Source organism: Sinohyriopsis cumingii, chromosome 11 (genome assembly GCF_028554795.1).
Source record: "Sinohyriopsis cumingii isolate HCF-2022 chromosome 11, ASM2855479v2, whole genome shotgun sequence".
In the NCBI taxonomy this organism is placed as follows: domain Eukaryota; kingdom Metazoa; phylum Mollusca; class Bivalvia; order Unionida; family Unionidae; genus Sinohyriopsis; species Sinohyriopsis cumingii.
In genome coordinates, this window is record NC_142971.1 from 65,681,542 (window position 1) to 65,703,353 (window position 21,812).

A 21,812-nucleotide genomic window follows, 5' to 3' on the forward strand; every position below is an offset into this window, starting at 1 on the left:
GTCTGTCCAATGTGCGCATGAATACTGTTAGTGTGTATTTTTTTAAGATACGGCATTGTATTTACTTTTCAATCCAGCAGTAATTCAGGTACTTTGTTTCTTGCAGTGTGTCCTCTTTGATATTCAGCTGTAGGTATAAAAGTAAAATTACTACATATTAAAACGTTTACTACCATTGCATGGGAAAACATGAACTGTTGCTTTTATTCTCTCTGCACAATACTTCATTCCTAACGGCATGTAGCATAACTCAGAAAAACACGTTCATATTTTCCCAACACCTGTAATTCTTGACAGAAGTTAATATGTATTCCAAAATATAGCTTATGTGCAACATTATTTCATTTGAGTATTTATAATCAACCAATCATCGTAATGTTTATCTCTTGTTATCTAATTATCTTTATACACGCCACTAACACCCCCCCCCCCTTTGAAAGGGAAACTTATCCTCGTTGTCTCATCTTTGTCTTTTTGTACTTCATCGTTCATTGGCAATATATTCAAGGTTTATATATATATATATATATATATATATATATATATATATATATATATATATATATATATATATATATATATATATATATATATATATATATATATATATATATAATGACTTTTTTAAAGAGGGTAAAACAATTAGCTGAAGAAATAATCTACATTGAGGCCCTCATAAACACACACACACACACACACACACATATACATACATACATACATACATACATACATACATTATTATTATTTTATTATTATTATTATTATTATTATTATTATTATTATTATTTGGTGGAGGTGTTAATTTTATGACAAAGTGCCGATAAAATGAACATCTGAAAGCAACAACAAAAACTATTGCTTCAGCTACCACTACTACTACTACTACTATTACAACTTCTACTAATCATGCTAATGCTGTAAACATGCATGTGATAGTATTTAAATTGATAATGTTGCTACTACTACTAATACTATTACTTCTACTACCACTACTACTACTACTACTACTACTACTACTAATAATAATAATAATAATAATAATAATAATAATAATAACAATAATTTCAATATGTATATGAATAGGTGATTGTATGCATGCATATTACTGTAAATGCATGCCCTATGAAGCTGGTGGTGTTGACTCATCACGATGTCCGTGTTGGAATGAATGGCTACGGCATGGAGCAGTATTCATATTTGAACACTCGTACGCTTTCATGCATTCACGTTCGTCACCATATGGAAATATTATATTGTCCAATTATCTCTAAAGTTACTAGATATGTTCGCTCAGAATGAGGAACATTTACAATTACACATAAATGAGCAAATAATGACTATAAATGTGAAATGCACGCACAGAGACACAAAAGAACCGAATTTTTTAACATTATTTATTCTTTTGATTCAAAGTACTTCTACATTATTTTATGGACAATGACCTTTTGAAATTATTTATTATGTCAGTCATCAGAATGATATTGATTTGAATGCTTCTTCTGTTGTTTCTTCTTTATTTATTTTGAGTTTTTCCGCGGATTCTCAACATCATTCGATGTACATGCAGACTTTCAATACAGTTATGTTACGAGATCTTGCTGTCTGTAAATACTGTTAATGTTCTGTACGAGATCTTAATGTCTCTAGTTAATGTTACGTACGAGATATTGCTGTCTTTAAATGCACATAATGTTTCATGCGAAATATTGCTTTCTCTAAATACAATTAGTGTTATCTTCGAAGTCTTAAAAGCGTGATGGAGACGAAAATTATACTTCCGGAAACCTAGCACAGATGTCTAGAAAATCAATCGAATGATAGCTCTGTCTCAATAATGAGGGCTAATGCGGGCCCTGAGCGATTCTCTCAGAGACTCGGAATCGTCAATACAATAAGAACGCAATAAGCTTTGTTCTTTAGCAATTTAGTAAATGTTGACACATGCTTTGTAGTAATGCAAAGATCTTGGACTCGATACCTGACTATATCATTCCAGGTCAGCTGCCTCGGTGAGTACTTGCAGTAAGCATGCGCGTGAGACCAAAAACTGTACTTCTCAAGAACTCTGCAGGGTCAGAAGAAAATTCGTGATTTATTACGTGTTGAGACATCATTCTCAGTCAGTTGTATCTGCTTTTTATCATTTATCACCATCTTTGACCATGTATCATGAGTGACGTAAAGATAGCTACTGGAAAAACAAAAAATCGCAAGAAATCGAAATATTCATCTTGCAGTAGCGGCGAACACAAGCATAACCTTAAAAAAAAACCTAACAGTGTCGTCCTCCAATCCGATATCAAGTCCGAAGATGACTCAGCATAGTGTGAATTCTGCTGGTTCTTTTGGTTCTAATAATCTTTTCAGCAAGTGACTCAAGTATAATTCCTTCGTATTAAAATTGCTTTGGAGTGCCAATTTATTCATCGCCGCCTCTATCTTAATTTGGTCATTTGGCACTCTCACCCTACCTTCCCAATTTATACCCGTTCATCTTTATCCAAATGAACAATCTTGACCTATGACATTAACATCTGCATCTCAAGACAGAAATGTCGAGTAGATTTTTTGATGACAAAAAAACTCAAATGTGTTTTGTAACAACTGACAAAAATAGACTTATACATACAGTTGAGAGGGCTACACAAGGAAATGTAGCGTATGAGATTTAAGGAACCTTTAAAAAAAATCTCTGGAACTTATGGGATACAGGCAGAAAGATCAAAATAAAAGAACAAACAAAGATGAGCAAACAAATAAATGTACAGACTAAACACTTGCAATTCTACAACTTAAAAATCTGACACTAAAGTACATATGCAAGAAACAAGATAGAAGTATAACAGATACTTTGATATTTATTGGGGCATGAAAACGAAAACTAGGATCGCAATATTGGGGTGGTACTTACAGATTTTGTTAAGATGAGAACTGCAAATTGACTCTACATACACAGAATTTTAACGAGTGCATATGATCTATCTGTCGTAGAGGGAACGACCATCAGACTATAAAATAGGGGCAGATTTATCTGTGTATGTGTGTATATATTGTAGAATTGGAATCAGAATATACCCTTTGGATCAAAATTAGACAGATCATAATACGTGATACATATCAATATAGATATACCACAAGAAGGTTCGGAGTATAGCTGATGCAGGTTATAATGAAATAAAAATTGAAAGGGTACAGATTCTAATAGGTCTTGTTTTAGTTTTCTTGTTGGTGACTTTGATGCCAGAACTGTCAATCTCAGATATTTGTAATAACTTTCATAATACATACCGAGTTGAAATATTCAGGGTTTTTTTTAAAATGATAAAATGAATTAAACAGGATCCTGGCGTCCTGGCAAATATGGTATACCACAGGTCTGGTATTCAGAAGACCGAAATAGAAATCTATATTGTATACGTTTATTGAATTTTTGCATAAATAATAATATCTATGTATTTCTAAGGGAAGGGTGGTTGAAAAGGGGGATTTAAAAAATGCACGTCAGGTGACAAGACCAAAATTGATTATTTAGTAATACTCTTAAGTGGCTTCCAATTGTCGCAAAATTTTGACACGCTTGATTTTAATCGTTTGTTTTCAGACATTCACTGTTTTATCATACCAAATTCGAACCAATCAGCTACATGTATTTGATGATTCTATCAAGTAAAACATATCCAGAACATTGTGGGATTCGAGAAGACAAAATGATTTCCCGACAAAATTGAAATGGGGGAGGAGGAGACTTATCAATCAAGATAGAAAGCACGAGACGATGTAACTATAAACATCAACGATATGAGTATTATACTATCTTTATTGTTTCTTTAATTTTGGTCCATGACTAGACTGCATTGTGCTATAAATTGGTTGTTTATCTGAGTTTGTGTTGTATATAATGAACCTCTTTGAGGTAATTCCCCGTTGAATGATTAAGGCAGGTGTGTTGTTGTTGTTGTTGTAGGGTTTAACGCCACCTTCCAGCACACGATAGGCTATACATGGCGGCCAGTATTAATGGTGGAGGAAGAACCCGGGAAAAACCCCGGAAAGAACCACCGACCCACGAGAAGCTACTGGCAAGCTTTCTCACATACCCACATTGGCCGAATCCAAGACTCGAACCTACGCAGACAGAGGTGAGACAGCAGTGATCGGTAACGGAGAGCGCTTTAGACCACTCGGCCACTCGGGGCCCCCAGGTGTGTTGTGTAGCGACATAAGTCAGGTATGGATGAAATGTGACTTATAGTCGTAATAGAGTCGTTTTTATATCAGTCTGCATATGTATTTAATGTTGTGTTTAGATTTTGTTTGAGAGGAATATTTTTTTTAAAATTATTTATTGGAATCACAAAGTGCTCATCTAACGGTCTGGACTAAAGGAACATTTCGTAACTATTGTGAATCATTCAAAGGAGTTTTGGACAATGCCTTTGTGATACATCAAGACTGTTGACACTTCAGCTTATTCAATGATATTGGTATATCAACACATTCAAGACCTGGAATGCATTCACAGTACTTTATTCTTTGGACTTGTGATAGAACTGTATAGGAATTTAATTCACAATATCGTAAGTTCCTCTTAAATTTTCATTTTGTATTTTAATGTTATATTAAACATGTATAATGACTAGAATCGTTTCTTTTAAAAAGGAATTAATTTTAGTTTTTTAGTTTTACAAACGTTGTTTTGCTTCTTTCTGTTGCTTATTTTAATACCATATAGTAATTTATAGTAACATTTTATTAGCTCTGCTGAACTGTCATTTTCTCAAAAAAGACATAGAGGTGAAAGTTCCTCAAATGCAAGCAAGAAACAAAACTGACTAAGCTATGGTTTGGCTATGAGTGTATGAAAGCCAGTAAACATTTACTTTTTGTACATGAAAGGAGAAAAACTGCAGCGAATAAAGCCAATATGCAAACAATTAGCACTCAGTGTATGGAAACTCTTGCAAATCGTTACTCACTTTATAAAAATAATTGCAAAGGAAATACGCCCTTTACAGTCAAAAGACCCAAAGAGAAACTGGACGAGAGTATTGCAATGCAAGAATTTTTCGAATATTTTATAGAAATAAAGTAAGCGGACACAGTTAATAACGACTGAGCAATCCCCGAAATGGTACAAAGGTGGAAACTCTCGACAACTCATGTATGTATGTATGTATGTGTGTGATTTTTATTTTTAACGTAACTTTAACAATTTTTTCAGTCATATCGCTACGATGTCTGGAGTGTCCTAACACTAACCTCTTAATGCTGAGCGCCAAGCGAGGCAGCTGTTAGTACCATTTTGTAAGTCATTGGTATGACTCGACTGGGGATCGAACCCACGACCTCCCGCATCCGAGGCGGACACTCTAACCACTAGGCCACCGGAGCGGTCACCTCTTGTCTGATTGACACAGTTACAGCTGAGGACATATTAGAAGTGTTAACATTCTAAGAAATAATTCAGTAAATTCAATTGATAAGTTCAGTTGCTAAAATGTTAAAACTTTTTCATATAATTTTGAATGATTGGTTTGATTGATTGATTTTAAAAAAAGTTATATTTTCGTTATCGAATTTTATTAGACATTGCAATAGAAAGTTTGTTGTACTTTTGTTGATTTTAAAAGTGTCTTTGATAATGTATGGATGATTGGATTGTGGCATAAATTGTAGTTAATAGGTTTGAAAGGAAAGCATTTTAATGTTATATTAAGTATGTATAATGATACCAATCGGGTCTTTTTTTTTTCTCCTGTGATTAAGGTGTAAGACATGAGGACAATTTAAGTCCATTACTGCTCTTCTTATTCCTGAAAGACTTAGAATAATTTATATTAGTAAATGGATGTAGAGGTTGTGTTGTAGCGCGCGCGCGCACACACACACACACACACACACACACACACACACACACACACACACACATATATATATATATATATATATATATATATATATATATATATATATATATATATATATATATATATATATATCTGTTAGTTTAGATTTCTTTTTATTCCATTACATGCTATTAAAATGTAGCAGTGTTTACTATATTTGACATTGTCCAGAATTGATTGTTTTTAATTTTCTTATTTTTTTATTTTCGTTATATGTTATGCTGCGAAATTAAACTTTGTATCTTGTTGCTGACCTTGTTCCAAAAATCAGTGACAGTTTGGTAAAAATCTATTTTTTAATTTTGTTATCTTTCTCAGAGTAAGAATCATTAGATTTTTAGTCAAGGTCATACCTGGACTACATAATGTTTATCATGTAATAAACTTCTATTTTTTCCAGAAGAATAAACTCTTGACCCCCATCCGGGAATCTGTTTTGTGTTTTAGTTAGTCTTGTAACTGATGTTATGAAAAAAGATTGCGAGTCGGGCTTAAAATATTTCACACGTTAAGTTGTATTATTTTGTACCCAGTTTGGGCTGAATTTTTTTTTCTTCTTCATATTATTTAATTTAAGTAATTGTTTTCCTTGGAAATACAAATGTGCACTGATACTTCTTGGATAAAGACATTTTCTGGAATTTATACGGAATTCAAAACTGAAATAATATTTTCTGTGATTCAACAAGAGACTGTTGACACACCAGCACTTCGTAAGTTATTACAAACGTTATCGCCTTCCATTTTGGATCTTCATCGGGATTTGAATTGTGATTCACTTAGAACTTTTATTACTAGGACTTGTGTTTTTTAATTCTGAGGTTACAGTTTGGATTTAATTTTCAATACCGTAAGTTCTTTTTTCTATTTTTTTAAGTTTGTTTTCTAGGGAAATATATTATTTGTTAAATTGTACAAAGGCTGTTGTCTTCACTCTTTTCTGTTACTTATTTTAAGATCATAGACTCGTAACACTATATATAAAGGTTATGCTGCTTGTATCAAGGAGATGACATTTTTAATCATGAGACATGCAGTATACCCTTTATGTATTTGGTGAAAGCTTATATTCAGTGCAAAGAAAACAAACATCTTTGGATTTGGTTTTTAAAAATCCCACATATATATTTACGATAAGAAATGTGTATATTGATGTTGTAGACGAAAATAAATACTTAAGTATTAAATTTTACAAGAATGTAAAGTTATCCAATGGCCTGAAAAATCTAATATATATCGCTTACTAAGGTAGGTATTTACTTAACAAGCGTGCACACAAGTTAAATCTGCCTAATGATTGTCAGGTAAAACTGTTCGATCAGACCTTTTGTCCTATTTAAAAATATGCTGATGAAATTTGTAGATCTGTAAGATAATATATACCTGGGTTTAGCTAGGTAAGGAGAAATCAAAATTTTGTGCCAGTTAAATGATTAAGGCAGTCCATATAATTATCTCAAATAAATAAATAAATAGGAACAAGTCTGGGCAGCTAACATTAATACGCCATCTAAAGGTCTTAATTACCGTTTATTTAAAACCAATTTGGCTTATGAAAATATATATATATTTATAATTACCAAAGTTACATCTAAATGCTTAATTAAGTTTCGAACTGCAGATGATAGGTTCCTGTTGAAACTTGTAAAATGGGCCAATATTTCATATAACAAAAGTTATTGTAAACTTTGTCATTTGCAATAAATAGATGACTAATATCCATATCTTGTTTCATTTTCATGATGGGAGACCAAATGTATATCTCACCTTTTGCATTTCCAGGACTAACTGTTAATCACTGAATACAGGTTACAAACGACTCCTGAAATATATTTGCATGTTCTTAGATTATGTTTTCCCAATTTTGTAATTCCTGTTAAGATTTATATTATATCACGCACAATATTCGTGTTCTCGTTTATATACTTCAAGAGTTGTGAACTTTACAACCAGGGTATAATAAAGTGTTGTCATGTTTCCTTTCTCCACAGGAAATGCCTCAAGATTCAGAAACATGCTGTGAAATGCTTGATTGTAGTCCTTTTGGTATTCGCCATATTGGCCTACATAGTCATGCATTCAGACGATAAACTACGAAGACAATTCAAACTGATGCAAAACTCGGATAGAAACGTAAATTTAAAGATCCACTCGCAAGCACTTACCTCTGCAATCAGCACTTCCTCTAATGTTTCTGAATCTGGAAGTTTGGTCATGCTCCGAAAAACATCTCCAGTGACTTGGGATCCTGAACGCTTGCTACCACAGACTCTGAATAAAGGAAGTAGCAGCACTGTGGATAGTATCACTCCAAATAACAAGCCATCCTTCCCCCAGTTCCAAACTCTGAAACAACGCAAAATACTAAATGGAAATTTCGACTCAATAAAAAAATCACCCCAAACTGTACTCAATATAAGCGAAGAAGCAACGTTTATCGCATCGGGTGAATCTACATCAAAGGTCTTAGACTCATTGCCTACGTCACCAGAACCTCAAAATCCGAGAAATCCTGAGAAATGGATGTACCTTGAACTAGATCACGTGTCACATGAGACAATGTATACAATTCCTCCTCCAGTAGCAGCAACTATCGTCGATCCCACACCTTCTGATAAATGGTTTAGGTCAAATGATGATCGTTTGTCTCCTGTGAATGAACACAGCAGTCCGTTAGTGCAATCAAATGTATTCAGAGATAACCCTACTAGAAATGACGTTTTTGAAAGAGTCCAGGGTAGGATACAAACATATCAGCAATTTCAAACGAAAGATCTTCAAAATATGCGACACAAAACCAAGACTTTATGGGACCCCATGGGACTCACACGTTTATCTGTTAGACCCACTTTCTGGAACACTCCAATAGTGACAATGGTGAAGAACCAAATACGATCCGGCTTTGACCTTTGTTCTGGACACAGTCTTTCGCCAGCTGAATATGAAAGAGGTTACTCCGAACTGCAAGCGTTGAAAGAAGAAAGGAAATCACGAAATAACAAAATATCGCACTACAATGAAAACCGGTCGCACAATTGTACCATTCCTTCCGCAAGGAAAATCTTGATGCCAATTGAAGATCTCTTTTGCTTAGTGAGTACCATCATCATCATCAGCATCTACTTCTTCTTCCTCGTCTTCTTCTTCTTCTTCTCAAAATAGATCTTCATTGCAAAAAAGATTGGCTTTTTCTTATCCATTTTTTATCATTAGTATAGCTCATTATGTTCTTTTGATTTTAATAGTTGCACAGAGTACTCTGGTGTGCTCTTGTACTAGTTGGACACATTGACATTTTGCTTATTCGATTCAGTTGTTGACTATGCTCAAGTAACCAGTCACATTTGGAGCGTAATTTGACCCAATAAAGCTAGTTAAATAATATGGTATTTAAATGTTCATTCTACTTTAGATCAAAGTAATATAAGTTTCCGAACAACGAACTGTAAAAAACCGTCTGGATACAGCATTGCTTAATTTTAACTTCGTTCGTTCTAAAGCTGATTATATCATTACCTAACAACGAGAAACATGTTTCAGAAAACGCCAAAAATCCACTTGAATTTCAAGAACCCATGTTGGTATGCCATGTCTCCAGACAGTCAGCAGCCAAAACTGAGATGTCTTCCGTATTTCCACGTTTTCGGCGTTTGTAAGAGTGGGACGTCGGACCTGTTCCTTCGCCTTCTGCGTCATCCGCAGATTGTCCCCAATGGAGGCATTCTGTATAAAGAGACCTGGTACTGGACATGGAAGAGATATGGCATTTGTAAGGATTTAGGCATATTTCGTTGATGTTGTTTTGTTTTTATGGTGTTTTTTTATTGCCAATTCTGTGTCTCGTGTTTCTGGTTAGTTTCTGCCATTCATTGTCCTTGTTACTGATGTCTAACACCTTTTCCTCTACCTCTATTATTATTCGATAGCGACATCTGCTCCACTGCTACTACTTCACTCTTGCTACATCAACTGAAAATAAAATAGCTGACTTGAAATATCGTTTGTAATAATCCATGATTCAAAAATTATAAATCTTATGTTCCACGGGTTTCTAAATCTTGTACTATGGGTTACCAAATGTTACGTGCCACAGGTTACTAAATCATATGTGCCACGGGTTACTAAATATTATGTCGACACATGTTGCTACATCTTACGTACCACAGCTTACTATTTTGATGTCTCTTGAACTGTTTGTCTTTAAGATTTTCTTATCTTTTAGGAAATACTGTTTGTGTAAGCATCTGCAATTCTTTTCAAAGTTATATTGATATATACAGCTCAAGGATGTCGTTTTTTTATAACCATACTTGAATGCATGCGTTTCTATGGAGATCATCTGATGTTTATCAAGGATATTAGGCAATAAATGAAATAAACGTTTGTGTGTGTGTTTGGGATTTTTAATTTTTGTTGTCAATCAAATCGCTACGATGTCTGCATATTCATATGTTTACCTGTAACTGATATATATATATAAAATAAAGAAAGAAATCTCTTATTTTAATTCATTTCATGTATTGATCAACAGCGGGCACTGAGCATAAGCCAACGCAAATAATCAGCTTTAATGAGTACTTAGATCTGTTCGACGCAACAACGATACAGAGTTGTAACGTGTCTCTGGATGGAGGCGAAGCGTATTTTCCATTAGTTACAGGTACTTGTGCAGTTTGTTAACATTTTAATTTTCTTCATTTCAAGAACAATTCCTTTTGATTGTAAGCCATGACTGATTTATTTCAAAACATGTAGCTGTTTCAAGCATTAAATGGTATACGTTTTAGTGTAACCTGAACGTGACAATTCAATGGATGCTCAGAGTTTGGAACCCGGCGTCGATGCTCTATCTAGACATGCCATAAGCATTACAATATAATAATGTAAACAATCCTGTTGTTTGATATGGAAAGAACATTAAATGGTTAAAACAAATTCGATCCTTGGGCAAGAGCTACGGAGATTTCTGTTGTGTTTTTTTTTTCTTCTTCAGAAGACAGAGAGAAAAAAGTCCATAAAACAATAATGTTGAGAGATTTGCAGTTTTCGCTTTTCAAATTCTTTCTCACCGATGCAATATTGGCAAATAAATTCTTACAAATAATCATTTTATATCTAGGCCACGGTGATCCTATGGATTTTTGGGACCATACCATGTGGAGACGCATTCCACAAAATGATATGTTAGCTGACGAACCGGTTGTGTTGGCGCCAGATTTGATCCGCCATATCAACCCGGATGTGAAGCTCATCTTGATGCTCAGGGATCCAATAGAGAGGTGAATTGCTCCTAATTTAAACCCGTGTTACGTAATTGGTTCTTATCCCTGAAAAAAAACAACAAAACAAAACAACAGAGTTGATTAATTAAGATGCTTTTAATGTGCAACTATTTTCATGATATTGTTGATGTTATCAACTGGATTTCTAAAAGAAAAATCACGGCTATTACTTTCTTTGCTTGATAAGAAAACAATCTTTATTTTTTAAGTCATCCATTGTTATTTTGTAATATTCGGCAGATAAATTTAGATTTAAGGCATGTATCTTAGAAGAATAATTAATACGAAACAGCTGCGGTAGCATCATATAAAGTGCTCTTTTTGATATATATTCATAGACTTTACAGTCATTATCTACATGGAAATTACGGGACATCAGCGAGGACGTTCCACTTCGACGTCATGCAGAGTATTCAAGCCATGAAATCTTGTGCGTCAAAACATAACGTTCGGGCCTGCGTCTATAACGAAACATTTGTACAAGATCTCAAGGTATGGTGGTATATATATATATATATATATATATATATATATATATATATATATATATATATATATATATATATATATATATATATATATATATATATAAAGGCTTCGACTTTCTCTGGGATATTATTTTTATAATGTCAGACGATAGAGCGAATTCTATTTCTTTACATTATGTATATATTTCTCATTTCTCTCAAAGCATCTGGTATATTGGACTAACATGAAATAATTTCATAGTGGCTACACTCAGTATATTTACTTCCTTGTGTGATATTCTGCAAAGTATAAACTAATTTATTTAATAGATATAATGAGTTTTCAGGCTTCTTATAATGATTTGATTCTTTCTTGAATTATAGGATATACTGTACACTTTATATCTGTTATTCTTTCTTTGAATATCTAAATTGAGTGTGAATAGTCATAGTGACAAAACGTTGTTATTAGTACATCACGGAATTAAAATGACTAAGCTTTTTTGGTAGGAAAATAGACACCTTTACAAGTAATATATATATATATATATATATATATATATATATATATATATATATATATATATATATATATATATATATATATATATATATATATATATATATATATATATATATATATATATATATATATATATATATATATATATAGATAGATAGATAGATAGATAGATAGATAGATAGATAGATATGGACACCACATCATCGCTTCGAAAGGAACTGCCGAGTTATACATAATGTATTCTTATGGTAGAATTTATATGTGTGATACTCAGTATTTTAGACACGCGGGTCCTAGGAAAACATACCACTTGTAATTGATGGGGGATGGGCAGTGATATCAATAGGCCTACTTGTGTTAACGCATGATTAATATCTGGACACCAGAAACGGACTCCAGTTTGAAGAGTTTCCAATGAGTAACAGATAGACTGTCAATGACGGCTTCATAAGTCTTCAGAGAATTGCTTGAGACAACAATTACATACAGATCTAAAAAATAAATTAAGAGTTAGGATGAACATAACGTTGGCGTATATTACCTGCAGATAAATAATATATAAGCCTTCTCAGGCATCAGAATCAACAGAAACAATCGGAGAGAGAGAGAGAGAGATGTTTGAACCAAAACTGAGCTATGAACCTATTCTATAATGTCCAATTACATAAATGACGTTTTACATTTTCTCTCTCTCTCTCTCTCTCTCTCTCTCTCTCTCTGTTTTGAACAATGAATTGTTAAGAACACGCATTACTTCGGTGCTATTTCCAAAAACGCAGCTGCCACGACGTGTCTTTACTTTCTTACCTCGTTAAAATATGTAGATGATAATATACGTTACAGTATTCTTGTACAAGCAGTTGATTGGAAAATAACGAAATTGGGGCTACCATACCCCTTGGATGCAAAGTCTCATATTGTCTCCGTTAACATTTCGTTGGGGCTTAAGGTTAACCTTTTCAAAAGATCAATAAGGACCCTTGCTGCATTTAGTTTAGCAAAACAGCGTTGACTCACTGGTTAACATGCTGACCTCGTGAACCAAAGGGTGCGGGTTGAAATTCTACACTTGGATCAGCCAGGGTTGACTTCCGTAGTTTGTGCTTTTACCCCCTCCCCCGCCAAATAATAACTATCCGTCCCTCGCCCACCACACATATATATACACAAACGTACGCATTCATGTCAATGAAGAAAAAGAAATGCAGAAAATGAAATCAACCTAACAGTTCCACAATTAAGAACCATTTGTAGAAGCTGTGCTCGTTTATGCGCGTATGTTGATGAAAAATTTAAGTTCTGTGCCTTAACTGAATTTGTATTCAGCACATTTTGGACATTTTAAACTAGGAACTTCAGCAAGTTAGTTTTGTTGGCGTGATACAGTATGGCATGTTTTACAAAATCAGGTTATTTATGGTTTCCTAAATGACTGACGTTTTATTGGACCGTAAAAAAAACTAAATTCAGTAAGATTCCCGTGATTGATTCAATAAATAGATGAATCCACACGCTGACTGAAAATTTTTGCTTCTTTTATTTTACTTGACTGAACGAGATTCAAGAATTGCAATTATTATCAAGCAATTTGTTTTTGTTTTTTTCCATTAGGAACTCATGTCTTGCTTGGAGCAGTTAAGGTAATAATCAAGCACTGGGTGAATATGTATAAGAATCATGGCATCGGGGGAAGTACTTTTTAATTTTGGTGATCAGTGCTGTCTTAGAAGAAAGCAATTTACACACATTTTCAACTAATATACACCATTGAAGAGAAAAAAAACTGTCGATATGAATGCCAAGACGTTTATTATATGAAAGATTTTCAGCGGCCGTATTCTTAAGATTTTAACGTAGTCCATGAAACCAATTTCTTAGCAGTGCGTTCAGATTTGTATTTACCTTGGTTTGAATGGCACCATATTCAATCGCGTGTAAGACGAGTCCAACTGCAAAATGCACAGATCTAGCTCGCATAATGCATAGGCAGAACGTGGTCTGGGCAGTTTGCTAGGATGTAATCAGTAGGACGAGCGATAAAGAATTTATATTGTTTGCAGTTTTACAAGTCTTATAAGCGAGTACAAACTGTATTTAAAGAGTTAATAACGGACCTAATACTGACACCAACTTTAGCAATGTGTGATCTGAATTTGTAATGTAGCTTTAACAATTTTTCAGTCATATCGTTACGATGTCTGCAATATGGCAGTTTATAGTGATCTTGCACTGGAGATATCATGCTGCAGACATGTAGCATCGTGTCCCACCTAGTCGCATTATCCTGAAACCAGGCCGACCAGTCCTAACACTAACCTCTTTATGCTGAGCGCATAGTAAGTCACCTGCAAGTACCATATTTTATAAATCTTTGGTGTGACTCTGTCGGGTTTCGAACCCACAATATCCCGCATCCAAGGCGAATGCTCTAATCACTTATACCACCGGAGCGGTTCTACATTGACATACATACTGCCAATATGGGATTGTTATCAAAATTACAGAATTGTAATTAGCATTAAGTTCATTTGTTCACATCCACTTCTGTAGGAAACGAAAACTTGTTTTGGTTTGTTATAAGTTATTTACTGATGTAAGTTTAGAGTGTAGATGACCAAATGCTTATAGATATGCTTGTTTTCTTCCTAAATATTTTTAAAGAATGTTTTCTATCAGATACCAAAGTCTTAGGTTCGCTTGCGGAAATCTGTATCTGGTTGGAATGGCGTATGGTACGAAATACATCAGGTTTCAGAAGCAGTCAGTTTCATAACGTAATTTGTCACATATTTATATCCTTATATAGGTATATTTGTTTTTATGTCCGCACGTTAACATGTCACTTTTGATCGATATGATCAGTCAAAAAAAAAAAAGGCTCATGCATGAAATCTTTGCGCAGTATTATCATTATCTGATTGGCTACGACTGTGGCAATCTTTCCTGAACCACCTTTTGGAACCACATTGTTTTGCTATTATTGTTAACAGTATGGCAACCACCTTTCCAATCGGTAGCTGAATGTATATTAGGAAAACGGGCGTGTGGCGCAAAAACTTACGATAGTGGTTACGTGAGTTGCAGTATACCCTATGTTCACTCTCGGAATGCTAAACTGAAACTAAATTCGAGCAAACGTTCGCATAATGAAACTGAACTTGTTGTACAGTCGAGAAAATCCATCCTACTATACAATTCAAGCATGTTCAATCTATGCAGACAAACGCCCGGCAGCCGACTGTACTGAAGACAGTTCCCTTTACATTGCTGCTCCTATGCGGTATCAATCTTGCACATTATCGAGAAAAAAAACGTGGCTTAAAATCCAACCTACATGAGTAAATAAACCCAATGATTTTATGAAGAGAGTGCAGACAAATGATGGTCACCCAAATGACAGAAAGTTGTCCTAAGCCAGGATTCTTCCAGATGAAATAATGCAAACTCCTGTCACAGACAATTAAATCGTTGAATTGCCAGAACCACATCAAAGCATATATCCTCCATATTCATTAACATCTTCTGATTTAGTACAATTACAGTATCCAGTAAAGCATTTAGTACAATTACATTATACAGTAAAGCATTTAGTACAATTACAGTATCCAGTAAAGCATTTAGGCTTTAGGCTAGCTATACAATAGACGCAAGAAAGGCTCCTTACAAATGACATGCAAGTGTCACTACATAAGCTGTCTTCTTTAGCTGGTGATAAGAATGGCAAAAAGATACACTTACAGTTTTACATCCTGAATTTCCTCAAAATGTGCCTTCTTAGTTCTGCAAACCGGTTTACATTAGCCATGTCATAGGTTCTCAATCTTGATTACACATTTTGAAATTGTACTGTAATTTCGAATATAAGTGCAATTACATCCTCCTTACTGCACTCAAAATGAAATAAGCATTAAATTCCATAGCGTCTTTTTAATAATTGCAGTTGAAAGACTTCATATTTTTTCCCACATTATGATTTCAAACATTCAATGACAGAAGCAAAAACATATTTGCAGATGTCAACACGCTTATCCCTCGCTTCTTCAATCCGATGTATTTCATGTGGAATTGTCAAATATAAATCCAGTCCATAATCACGAAATTTCGTAAAATCGAGAAGAAAATACCAAATTCTATTCATTCCAGATCAAATGGAAAAGTTGTTGCAGTAGTTTAGTAGTTACAGCATCCAGTAAAGTGTTCTGATTTAGTAGTTGCAGCATCCAGTAAAGCATTTAGTACAAATACTGTATCCAGTAAAGCACTCTGATTTAGTACAGTTACAGTATGTAATAAAACATTCTGATTTAGTACAGTTACAGTAACGCGTTCTGATGTAGTAATTACAGTATCCAGTAAAGCATTTAGTATAAATACAGTATCCAATAAAGCATTTAATACAAATACAGCATCCAATAAAGCATTTAGTACAAATACAGTATCCAGTAAATCGTTCTGATTTAGTAGTTACATCATCCAGTAAAGCATTCTGATTTAGTACAGTTATAGTAACCAGTAAATCGTTCGGATTTAGTACAGTTACATTATCCAGTAAAGCGTTCTGATTTAGTACAGTTACAGTAAAACGTTCTGATTTAGTAGCTACATTATCCATTAAAGCATTTAGTACAAATACAGTATCCAGTAAAGCATTTATTACAAATACAGTATCCAGCAAAGGATTCTGATTTAGTACAGTTACAGTATCCAGTAAAGCGTTCTGATTTAGTAGAGTTACAGCATCCAGTAAAGAATACCTGAAGTCAGCTTTCTAGGAATGGAATGATATTTCTTACAGCTATATTCAATACTGCATCTCTGGTGAATGTCCATAATGGAATCCACACACCTTTCTTTTTGGTGAAATTGTTGTCAACGGTTGCATCGAAACACACACACGCACGGTCTCACACACACACACACACACACACACACACACACACGTGTGTGTGTGTGTGTTTCGGAATATACGTGCATATAATCAGCCATCATTTATACGTGACTGGAACTCAAGCTAAACCGCAGTATTGATAAAAGATTTTGTTATGTTTTCTCTTTGTTATGGCATTCAGTGTAAGCAAAAATCGATAGTGAAATCAGAAGCGTAAGAACAATATTTATACGATAGGTCGTAACTCGCTAACGATTTATTAAAGTTTTGTTTTGTTTTCCTTGATTTATACTTTTCTTTCCCATGACTGTTATTGACATTTTGCAAGAATGTATCGTTTTCTTTATCTATTAAGAGACAGAAGTCACAACCTCGTCATTATATCTGGATATTACCCAGAGTTCACAACGCTACTACTAATATGCGTCACTTTGAACTGCGTAATATGCGCAATTTTGAACTGCGTAATATGCATCATTTTCAACTGCGTAATATGCGTTAACTTGACAGAAGCGGACATTCTTAAAATACAGTACAGTATTTTGGTCCCTCAATACATACAAAATTAGAATGGTGTAATAGGTTTCCGTAACCTCTAAAATATATAGGCGCGTATACATTTTGACACAAAACATAAGCATTGTTTTCCATGCATGTCAAATGCATGGTTGATTTTAACTAATGTGACAAAATACTTTCTAACTGCAGAAAAACGTGGTCGAAAATGAGACTAATGACAGCTACAAAATATGAGACAACAAAAAGACAGCTACAGAATATTAACAAGATGGCAACAAAAACAAAAAAGGGCCGTTCATAATGCAGATATAAGCATTTCCAACAATTTAGCCTTGGGCTATTTTCGACATTCTGTTCAAGATTATTTCTGAGTCAACACTATGCTTTCTATTCGAATTCTGACAGTGTGTGATATATAAATTTTAGTATAAGGTGAAGCTTAGTATTGCAGGAAAATAGATTAGAATATTTATACGCATGTGTCAGGGATTTTTTGTCAATCACGATAAGACAGTGTGATGAATTTTAAATCATAACTCATTCTAACTCTTTGGCTTGGCACTATATTGTTGATCCCCATTAATAGAGAATAATTTCTTCTATGTAGAAGAGTCTCTGTCTGGCACATTTCAATGGGATTTGGCGGAGACAGGTGCAAACACAATATATCACTCAGTGCATCATGCATTATTTAGATATTTCGTTAAAATTATATCTGTCTGCGGCAAAGTGTTGAAGTTGTGCCGTATGATGTGCAATGTTTTAGAACTAATATATTATCCAAGAAAGATTTTCCCCTTACCATATTCAATATAAGCATTTCTCATTAAATTGTATGTGTCATAGCTGGCAATGTAGTAGAATGTAGTACTTACCAAACACAATGCCTACGATTCGTAAGCATGCAACCAATACCATCAACAATATATATATATATATATATATATATATATATATATATATATATATATATATATATATATATATATATATATATATATATATATATATATATATATATATATGTGTGTGTGTGTGTGTGTGTGTGTGTTTGTGTGAACAATACGCATTTGAGAATGATATAATCTATAATATATAAAAAATCAGTATGCATGGTCTTTCAGTCAACTTCTTTCAAAATACCATCTCCTCCTCCTGTATATCTTAAAGGCAATGCTCTTATCTATGTCAACAGTTATATGTATTTGGGTCATATTTTGAAATCCAATCGGTCGGATAATGAAGATATGATGAGACATTACCGATTTGTATGTACTCGAACAAACATGCTTCTACATAAATTCAAGACTTGTTCATTGAATATCAAAATTAGATTATTCAAATCTTATTGCTGCACCATGTATTGTGCTCCTCTGTGGACAAACTTTAGTGAATGTATGAAAAGAAAACTAGTTATTGGTTATAATAATATTCTTCGTTTTCTATTAGGTCTTCCTAGATGGAACAGTGCCTCCAACATGTTTGTAAATTATAATGTATTCAGTTTTGATGAAGCAATGAGAAAGTATGTATTCGAAATGATGACAAGAATATCTAATAGTAAGAACTGTATATTGAAATCTCTTTGGAACTATGACATTCATTTAAATTCTCATATTATTTGTAGATGGAACAAATTACTATTTAATTGTGTCATTTAATTTCATTCTTAACAATGCATGGCACAGTTAATAGTTGTAGATGTATCTGTATACTTGTAGGTATGATATATATGTTCTTTTATGTTTACAATGTTCTTTCTTTATATCTATATTTTAATTTAGAGGTATGGACTTTGTAGTCTGAAATAAATAATTCTTATCTTCTTATCTTATCTTAGACATTATGTATCCTATTCAGTAACACACGCTCTCTTCGTCATCATTATCTGAATGAACAATGTAGATTCTAATTTGCCGATGCATTTTGATACGGCGCAACTGGAATCAAGCTCCCTTGCACATGGGCTTGTGTCATGCACGTGCCAGAGGGTACACTAAGTCATACAGCGATGATTCTTTCCCCCGTGGTTTAAAGGAGCATTACTGCATAATAAAATATACCAATTCCTTAAACTTATGGGAATTTTAGTCCTTGTAAAAATACTATTTTCATACCATTAAAGTACTGTCAAATATTTGGGTATACATAGATAACTGTAGTCAAACTTTAAGAGTTTGAAAAGAGTCGAACGACGTTTTTAGTTTATAAATAGCGCACATGAATATACATATTTGAACAACTGCGGCTCTTCCCAGAGAAGCTGGTGATTCCATGTAAACATTAGCTTGACGAAAACCACAACCCAGAAGAGGAAATGCGTTTTGTGGAAAAACCGTTTGTACAGATGGTGTTAGTTTCATAAGGGTGACGAAGAAAGAATGAATAGCTTCAAGTACAACAGATAGAAAGAAGATACACGCTTCCAACCGATGGAAAATGCATTGAAGTTTAGCTTATATGAGAAAAAAGAGCCAATTAACTTCACGCTCTATTAATCACTTTTAATACATAGTAATTTGAAAAACTAGGCTATCACAAATACAATATAATGACCTACCGAAAAACTAGGATATCACAAATACAATAAACTAACCTACTGAAAAACTAGGCTATCACAAATACATTAAAATAACCTACTGAAAGCTTCACACAAAACCGCAAAATATTTCCTTTTATAGTTTCATGTCAATAAGCTGGCTGTATGTGGGATTTGCTTTGTCCATCTGTGTGATTAATCTGTCCACCTGTGATCTGTGTGATTAATCTGTCCATCTGTGATCTGTGTTATTAATCTGTCCATCAGTGATCTGTGTTATTAATCTGTCCATCTGTGATCTGTATGATTAATCTGTCCACCTATGATCTGTGTGATTAATCTGTCCTCAATGTCCGTCCTGAAACTCTTTTACAACTGGGTTTCATGGCTGTATGTGGGATTTACTTTGTCCATCTGTGTGATTAATCTGTCCACCTGTGATCTGTGTGATTAATCTGTCCACCTGTGATCTGTGTTATTAATCTGTCCATCTGTGATCTGTGTTATTAATCTGTCCATCTGTGATCTGTATGATTAATCTGTCCACCTGTGATCTGTGTGATTAATCTGTCCTCAATGTCCGTCCTGAAACTCTTTTACAACTGGGTTTCATGGCTGTATGTGGGATTTACTTTGTCCATCTGTGTGATTAATCTGTCCACTTGTGATCTGTGTTATTAATCTGTCCTCAATGTCCGTCTTGAAACTCTTTTACAGCTTCACCTATTAACTTTCACTAAGGCTGAACTTGGTATTAATATGTGTTTACAATGTAGATAAACATATAGAGGGCTCATATTTGTATTATTTTATTTCGCTAGAAACAGAGAGAGAGAGAGAGAGATGTGATAACGTAAGCTTTCATTGAGTAAAACTTTGAAAAGACCCCCACGACCCCAAAACATTAACTTGAATCCACTAGTCTGAAACTCTGTGTGTGTGTGTGTGTGTGTGTGTGTGATTTGGATTTTTAACGTAAGTTTAACAATTTTTCAGTCATATCGCTACGATGTCTGCAGTGCGGCAGTTTATAGTGATGTCTAACACTGGGGCATCATGCCGCAGACATGTAGTATGATGTCCCACCCAGTCACATTATCCTGACACCAGACCGACAAGTCCTAACACTAACCTCTTGATGCTGAGCGCATAGTGAGGCAGCTATTAGTAACATTTTTGTAAGTCTTTGGAATGACTCGGCCGGGGCTCGAACCCACGACCTCCCGCATCCGAGACGGACGCTCTAACCACAAGGCTACCAGAGCGGTCGAAACTGTATAGAAGAACTGCTTTCGTTCCAGGATAATACATTAATACGTATACCAACTCTTTCATTCCATGGGCAACATAAGTAGAATACTGTTTTATACTCACATAAAATAATGTGTAGGCATAAACATCCGCCCGAACCCTTTGCGCCCACAGGTGCTCAACGCGAGCTTAATGCTAAAAGAGAAACAATAACCTGAAGGAAAGAATATCAGAACGAGTGACCAAATTGCTTCAGATTAATCCCATGATCAGTTGTCATACTGAACCTTGTCTATGATGCTATGAATAAGACAAGGTTAGTAACTTCCAAAAACTTCCACGCCTGACCCACTCGATCTCCTTCTGATATTTTCGTCTTTGATCATAACTTATGTCTTGTTTTGCTCCTGATACAATTTTCTTTTCATCAATCT

The 21,812-nt window shown here is 34.2% G+C and overlaps 1 protein-coding gene across 5 annotated transcripts in view; it reads left to right on the forward strand.

Moving 5' to 3' along the window:
- Positions 1-21,812, forward strand: part of LOC149788598 (uncharacterized) — a 58,162-nt gene that overhangs the window by 3,989 nt on the left and 32,361 nt on the right. For 2 of the 5 annotated variants that reach the window (XM_089974649.1, XM_089974652.1), the window contains exons 2-7: positions 107-133; positions 7,901-9,002; positions 9,450-9,678; positions 10,441-10,569; positions 11,029-11,188; positions 11,530-11,683. In XM_089974649.1, the coding sequence (XP_089830775.1) occupies positions 107-133; positions 7,901-9,002; positions 9,450-9,678; positions 10,441-10,569; positions 11,029-11,188; positions 11,530-11,683 (1,801 nt within the window). Of the gene's footprint in view, positions 1-106; positions 134-7,900; positions 9,003-9,449; positions 9,679-10,440; positions 10,570-11,028; positions 11,189-11,529; positions 11,684-17,777; positions 18,511-21,812 lie in introns of those variants that run through there. The other 3 variants (XM_089974653.1, XM_089974650.1, XM_089974651.1) reach the window with 3 other exon arrangements.